The sequence below is a fragment of the Capsicum annuum genome, chromosome 12 (genome assembly GCF_002878395.1).
Source record: "Capsicum annuum cultivar UCD-10X-F1 chromosome 12, UCD10Xv1.1, whole genome shotgun sequence".
Classification (NCBI taxonomy): Eukaryota; Viridiplantae; Streptophyta; class Magnoliopsida; order Solanales; family Solanaceae; genus Capsicum; species Capsicum annuum.
The window spans coordinates 196,703,559-196,710,973 of NC_061122.1; the positions used below are offsets into that span (position 1 = coordinate 196,703,559).

Consider the following 7,415-nt stretch of genomic DNA (forward strand, 5'->3'; position numbering starts at 1 on the left):
TATATATATATATATACACATACATACATACATACATACATATACACATACATAGAATTCGGTATTTGGTAAATACCGATTATCAAATGGTATTAATATCTTATACCAAACCCAATTTCAAATACCAAAATATTAAAATTTTACTCCCAAATACCATACTAAATACCGAATTATCGAATACCAATAATCAAATTTTTTGGTTCGGTTCGGTAATTCAATTTTCGATAATTTATGCCCAGTCCTAGTTGATCGCGTATGGTGTTGTTGACACAAAATAATGACACAACATTCACATACTACTACTCTTATCTCTTATAAGAGATACATAATATTTTGGAATATACATGTATCTACAGTAATTATCTACATTAACTTATCTTGTAAGAGATACATACTAAATATGTAAGAACCTCAAATGTATCTCTTCCTATAATAACATGTATCTCTCACATATGTAATTGACCCCCAAAAATATATATCGAGAGATACATATTATACATATAAGTATTATATATGTATCTTTTGATTTATTAATATGTATCTCTCTTATGCATTTTTCACACAAACAAAATAATATGAGAGATATATAACCGCACAATGTTAGATACTCAGAGATATAATATGAAAAAGTGTCCAGCGTAATCAAATATGTATCTTAAGTTGTGCTTTAAGTGCTTTTTTTAATTTCTCCATCATAGCGGGTTTGTTTCTGTTTTATTGATCGATTTTTACAAAAATTTTAGTCAATACTTCAAATTACTCAAATTCTTTAGTCAATCTTCATCATAACAAGATCATTGCTATTTTCTTTTTTATCGATTTTTGCTCAATACTTCAATTTATTCAACTTTCAATAACAGTGAATACAAACTAATTAAGAAAAAAGAGGTTGAAAGTTTAATATGGATGATTTTTTAAGAAGTGAGAGTAGTTATTGAATTTGTTAAGAGGAAAATTTAAAATAAAGGTGGAGAAAGTATTTATTATTAAATATTTGAAGAAATTGAGATAATAATAATAAGAAATCACACCTTAAAAAGCGTTATTGATGGAGGAGGAAATCGCTACTTCAATCTAACAAAAATAGAGTTCTCTTAAGATGAATCTTTACCTTTATGTTTAAATAGAAAAAAATAGAGATTTTTGTAATATTTTTAAATTGAAGGGTTTTTTAGTATTTTTATAATCTTAAGTTGTGCTTTTATGAAATTTTTCCTAAAATGAATATAAAAGAGTAAATTATCTCTTGATTTTTTAAATTGAATAAATAAAATAAATATCTATTTTTAGTATAATAGACAATTATAATTAAAAGGAAGGATATTAACCAGCGTGTAAATGCATTTGCTAATAAGTGGAAGAAAGGATTAAAGGATAACAAATATTGATCCCTATAGTAAAATCTAATTATTATTATTTAAAAAAAAATGAATTAACTTTTCTTTTGTTTTTTGGTTGGCCATTAGCCTTAAGTTTGAACCCTCGATTGTCAACAAAATAAGAAGATTAAATACAGGACGGAAGTTTTAAACCAAATTAGCTACTAATAATATAAGTAATTAAGCTAGAATATTTGTGTCACTAATGGTGTCATTAGGGGGGAGGAGGTGTAATATTAGTCATAGCGTTCCGTGACAACAACCATCGAATAAATAGTTATTTTCTCTGAGATTAACTTTCGATATTCATATTTTAACTTCTATATACCAACAATATAAAAAATATGTATTTACATACATCTATCAAAATTCAATCACCAAACATTAACATAAGTAAATATTCTTATGTAAGTGAGAATATTGAACTGAAAAATAAAATATATGTATTAATAATTACCTGCTACACCAAATTAAAATACACAATATATAATATAAAGAGCACACATTAAAATACTCAATATATAGGATAAAGAGTTATTATAAGTTAATGCCTCAAGATTAGCATTAATCTTACTGAATCTAATGGAAGGAATCATAGCCACGTTTCAAGTTCCACAGTAACCCACCACCACATTACTCTACTCTCCCACATGTGTGTGTATTATCTTTATTCTACATAGGAAAAATTGCATGTTCCCCTTCTAATTTCTCCACATATAAAAAGAGACTTGGTTGTATGTTTCGGTACATTTATATAATTAGTGGAATCATCATCAATACTATAAGAGAGTGAGAAACTCAAATCTTTATTTATTATTCTCAATCCAAAACTCCTTTCTCATTGGCTTCTAGGATTTCCACTTTTCAGTTTGACTTGTTTTACTTATCTAATTTCTTCAGTTGGCCTAGCTTAGCTAGCTAGTGGACCACCAAATCACCAATTTCTCAGACACCATCGGCAGAGGTTCATTTTTGAATATGAAGGTTGGTTTAAATTAGAGTCATACATGGTTGAAAATTTCATTCTTTTGATTGGTTCTAGCTCTAAAGAATATATATATGGAGCTATGTTAGACTTACATACGGCTTGTTTGTTACTAATTAATATATAGCTATTATAGCTAGGTTGATAATTTAATTGACATTCTGTTTTCGCCTTGAAGTTCTTTAATTGGATGAATAACAAGTTCAATGGGGGACAAGAAACCAAGAAGTCTAATGCAGTTCCAATTTCCACAAGTAACTCTTCTTCCTCTCTCCTAAACATGATTAGTTGTCTTGGCTTGGACTCTCCAAAAATATTACCGTACTTGTCTTTGATTCTCCAACATGCCTCTCGCAGCATTTTGAGTCTTGAACAACATAGATTGTTAGTTATAGTGTCCATTAGCATGAACTATCTAAAGGCGTTTAATTTCAGCGCACGTCCCAATTGACTTCAACTTTGACTCAGCCAGCTAGCAATTTTTTTTTTTTTTATTGGTTGCATGCAGTAGACCCAATGAGATCGGACCCTTTTCAATAACTCTATGCATAATGAGAGCTTAGTGCACCATACCACAGTCATATGATTCATCATCATATTATCTGCAAATGTGCAACAAATTAATGGTACAACAGAGAAAACTAGAGAATTTCTAGTTAGTCCTAATCAATCACTAACATGGCATTTAACAAGCTTGATAAGGCAACAACATATATTTAAGAGTTATTTTTTTCACGTTCACGTTGGGGATGCATACTTTCCTCAAAAACATTACATGATTTATAATCAAAAGACAACAAAATTTTGAAATTTGAGAAAATGCTGGGATGTCTCGACATTATGTACATTGGTCCCTAATTATTTATGTGATTTTGATTTCTAGGATGGTCAATCGACTAATAGTGACTTTCTGAGATAACAACTATGAGTAGTTGAGTGACCTTCTGAGAAATCAACTCAAAATGTAGCGTCTTTCTAACTCTTTAATTTTTCATCAAATCACAGATTATAGAAATGAAGAGTTCAAAGATTGGCCAGACTCATTGTTGGCAATTGGAACTTTTGGCAATAGGAGCAGTAATCTTAAAGAAAGTACACAACCAGAACACAACATATCACACCTTAAAAACATCGAAGACGATGATGAACAAAGTTCTTCATCTCCAGATTTAGCAGAATTCACACCTGAAGAAGTTGGAAAGTTACAAAAAGAGTTAACAAAATTACTATCCCAAAAAACGCAAGCTGTTGTTAAATCTGAATTAGTCGAGATCCAAAACGATGATACAATTCTTCCATTGGACAGATTTCTTAATTGTCCATCAAGTTTGGAAGTTGATCGCAGGATTAATTCCAACAGATTTAGCAGTGCTAATTGCTCAGATAATTTCGATTACAACGAGGAAGAAATGGACAGAACAATAAGAGTGATCATAGGTAGATGCAAAGATGTCTGTAGTAAACAGAAACAAAAGAAATCAATTGGGAAGAAATCAATATCTTTCCTTGTCAAGAAAATGTTCGTTTGTACAAGTGGTGGTTTTGGTCCAGCTCATAGTTTACGAGACACATTTACTGAATCAAGAATGGAGAAGGTAAATATTTTTTTCCAACTAATTTAGAATTTAAATTTGATGAATTCACAAGCGTAATACATCAAACTTGACCTCAACACTCAAACTTTGAGAATTCACATCTAGACACCTTAACTTGATCACAACTAACAACTAAATACTCCAACTCGTGCCCTACTATATCTCTGTCATGATGCTGACGTGACACATAGATTTTGGAGGTATCTAGATGATAATTTTATACGTTATAGTGTTTAACTAATACAATGGAGATGAGTTGAGGTATCTAGATATGCATACATGAAATTTGAGCGTCTGTTTATATATTATGTCAAATTCAGAACAGTTCAATTTTTAACTTTCTTTATAGTTGGGAGCAAATATGTTCGTGTTGTTATCGTATGAGTTCAAATATGTCATTCACAAACGAAGCATTAATTGGTTCTAATTAGACTTAAATACTGTGATTAGCACCTGAAGCTGTTACGTTGTCCTTCATGAAGCTATCGTAAAATGGATCTATGCTTTCAAAGTGCACTAGTTGATTCCGAGAAAATCAACTCAATTATGTATGTTTTAACTATTTTATTTTTACTATTGCAGCTTTTGAAAACAATTCTTTCCAAGAAAATACATCCCCAAAATGCCCCTCGAACATCAACAAAGAGATATTTAGAGGACAAGCATCCACAAAAAGTAGAGAAAGAGGAAAAGAAAAGGGAGAAAACTTGTGATGATGGATCTAAATGGGTGAAAACAGATTCTGATTGTAAGTAACATTCATTAATCTTTTGATTATTAAAAAAAATGATTATTAGTTTGAATTAAAGTTAACTAAATCTTTTTTTTGTTTTTGTTTTGTAGTTATTGTCTTGGAAATGTAGATAGCGTACGCCTCTCAGCAAGCCGTTCCATTTTAGGAAATGTCGACGTTTTTGGGTCAAAGTTACTTGTTATTTTTCACCTCAAAATGTTCATGTACTATATATTCCATGAGTAACTTCGTCATCTATTAGACTTTTGTTCTATTATTATCCACGTCGTTAGGAAAAAGTCTCTGTTTTTTACTTGAACCTTAACAACAGGGTGAACACGAGTCTTTTCCTAGCTAATGGAGGAATAATACGGCAAATTAGAACAAGGGCAAATTTGAACATTTTTCCAACTTATTATTTTCATCAAGGCAAACCTTTATTGGGTGAGTTCAATGGGAATCATGGCCATCCAATATTGTACAAAGATAACTTTTATCTTTCTAGTCTACCTAGAAGGGTTACTGTCCCTTTTTTCATGGTCGTATTTATTAATGGATGCAACACATGTTGTGTAATGTGTTTTTTAAAGAGAATTTTGTGATTTGTACTCTAGTGGGGGTGCTTATATATAGTAGTACTGTTATTATGGATTTGTAGTACATGAAGTCTCTCCATTAAAGTACTGCTCCCTCTGCTTCAAATTATTGATTTGTCATAGAGTTTAAAATTTTTTTTAAAAAACTTTTAAATTTTATGATTTTAAATTAAAATTATGTAGTATATGTCAAAATATTTTTTAATTTTAGTGTAAGAAAGAATTATTTTTTCTAAAGCCGAACTAAAAAAAAGTAAGTCCAAGCAAATTAAAACGGATAAAGTATTTGTGATTTGAGAAATGTTACATCAGTAATATGCTTTTAGTTGGCATGAGATGTGTTGTTATTTAGCTAATCAGCAAATGTCAAATCACAATAAAATTAGTTTGTATTTTTAATTTTTATTATCCATTCCATGATTTGTGCATGTTGATACTAGGGGTGGGCATGATATGATATATATCGAATATCAAATCCAAATTAAATTTTTTTATACCGCAGTATGGATGTTAGGTATTTGGTAGGAATTTTAAATTATTTTGGTATTTGGTACGGTATTTGGTATTTATACAATAAATACCGAAATATCGTATACCACCGAAATATCGTATACCGTATCGAAGTTTTTTGCACCGAAGTTTTTTAATAACATATAAAAATCCATATATATATATATATATATATATATATATTATATTTAAGTTATTAAATATATTTATATATCATTCATTAGCCAATTGAACACAAAAGTAGCTTTTATTCAGAAATAAATTTTTGGGAAACTTATTATTTAGGAGTACTATGCTTAAATTTAGTTACTGTTGTTCAGAATTTGCATCTCGGACTATTCAATCGTGATTGAAATGTTTTTGTGTAATTGATTAACAAAGATAGTTGTTAGCCTAACATGATTGAGATGTTTTTAAAATTTAAAGTTATAATTTTTTTATATGAATATATGTAATTAGAAATCAAATAAATTATGGTTACCGAATTATCATATCGTAAAATACCAAAATCGAATTTAAAAATACCGAAATAATTTGGTATGATAATGGTATTCTTCTTTTAGATACCGAAAACCGTAGTTACCGTACCGAAGTTTAAAATACAGTACCGTATCATACCATGCCCACCCCTAGCTGATACTAGGCCGTCTAGGCAGAACTAAGATTTTAATTTTATGGGTCTTTTGGGCAAAATAAAAAAGGAAGTTTTACATAAATTTTAATTAGTTTATCCATAATTATATCCTATTTCATTTTTTTAAAATTTTTTTATAAAATTTTGATTTTTAGTTTTTCAGATACATAATATTAAAAGATACATAATATTAAAAGAAATACATGATTATTGTTACATCTTAAGAAATAACTAACTCGCTGTAATTATGAAAAATAACGGTAATTAACTCATATAAGGAGTAATATACTATGCAGATCTTCTAATTAACGTCTAAATATCCCCGCATTTAGTTAATAATGCAATCTTTTTGAAATATTCTTCTACATATTCAACTTTCAAATTCATTCTTCTTTAGCTTTTGTCTTATTTTCTTGGTGTCATTTGTTTTTTTCAACTTTTTGCAATGAATTTTAAACCCTGAAAAAAGAGATACAAATATTGATTAAAAACAACGTATCATGGTAAGACATGATTTATTAGTATAAAAAATGAGATTTGAAATATAAAGGTATAAGAGGTACACAATACAAAAAATATATCAGGTGCAGATATACATATTTTAGAAGAGATACATACAGAAACCTTCTAACTATATACATGTATATGAAATAGCTACATATCAAAAAAAAGAAGAAGAGAAAATACATCAAATCCCCCTCTCAACTTATCGCCAAAACTTACTTTAGACCCTAAACTAATCAGACAATTATATACCCCTTTAATAACTTTCAAGTGAATTAATTTTCAATGTTTTTGATTTAAGTTTTCAAGCTCTGGCAGTGTTTGGCCTATTAGTTATTTCTTCTCTATATTAATTATCGCTCAAGAGAAAGAAAATCGAAATGAATTTGTAAATGTGCAGGTGTGATTGTTGTTTTTGTGGAGTGGGTGAAGAGTGAGAATATTGTGTTAATAGTAAAAATTTTTATGTTGTTGCAGTG

General features: G+C 29.2%; 1 protein-coding gene across 1 annotated transcript; it reads left to right on the forward strand.

The window, feature by feature from the left end:
- Positions 1-2,112: 2,112 nt before the first annotated feature.
- On the forward strand, positions 2,113-5,281 carry LOC107849982 (protein NEGATIVE GRAVITROPIC RESPONSE OF ROOTS-like). Its single transcript, XM_016694480.2, has 5 exons — positions 2,113-2,363; positions 2,543-2,618; positions 3,370-3,959; positions 4,542-4,707; positions 4,803-5,281. Exons 1-5 carry the CDS (start codon positions 2,358-2,360, stop codon positions 4,820-4,822), a joined length of 858 nt encoding a protein of 285 aa, XP_016549966.1. The 5' UTR covers positions 2,113-2,357; the 3' UTR covers positions 4,823-5,281.
- The last annotated feature ends 2,134 nt before the right edge of the window (positions 5,282-7,415 follow it).

Coding starts and splice junctions, on each gene's coding strand:
- LOC107849982 (XM_016694480.2), top strand. Junction 3,960..4,541: donor CTGAATCAAGAATGGAGAAG/GTAAATATTTTT, acceptor TTACTATTGCAG/CTTTTGAAAACAATTCTTTC. Junction 4,708..4,802: donor GGTGAAAACAGATTCTGATT/GTAAGTAACATT, acceptor TTTGTTTTGTAG/TTATTGTCTTGGAAATGTAG.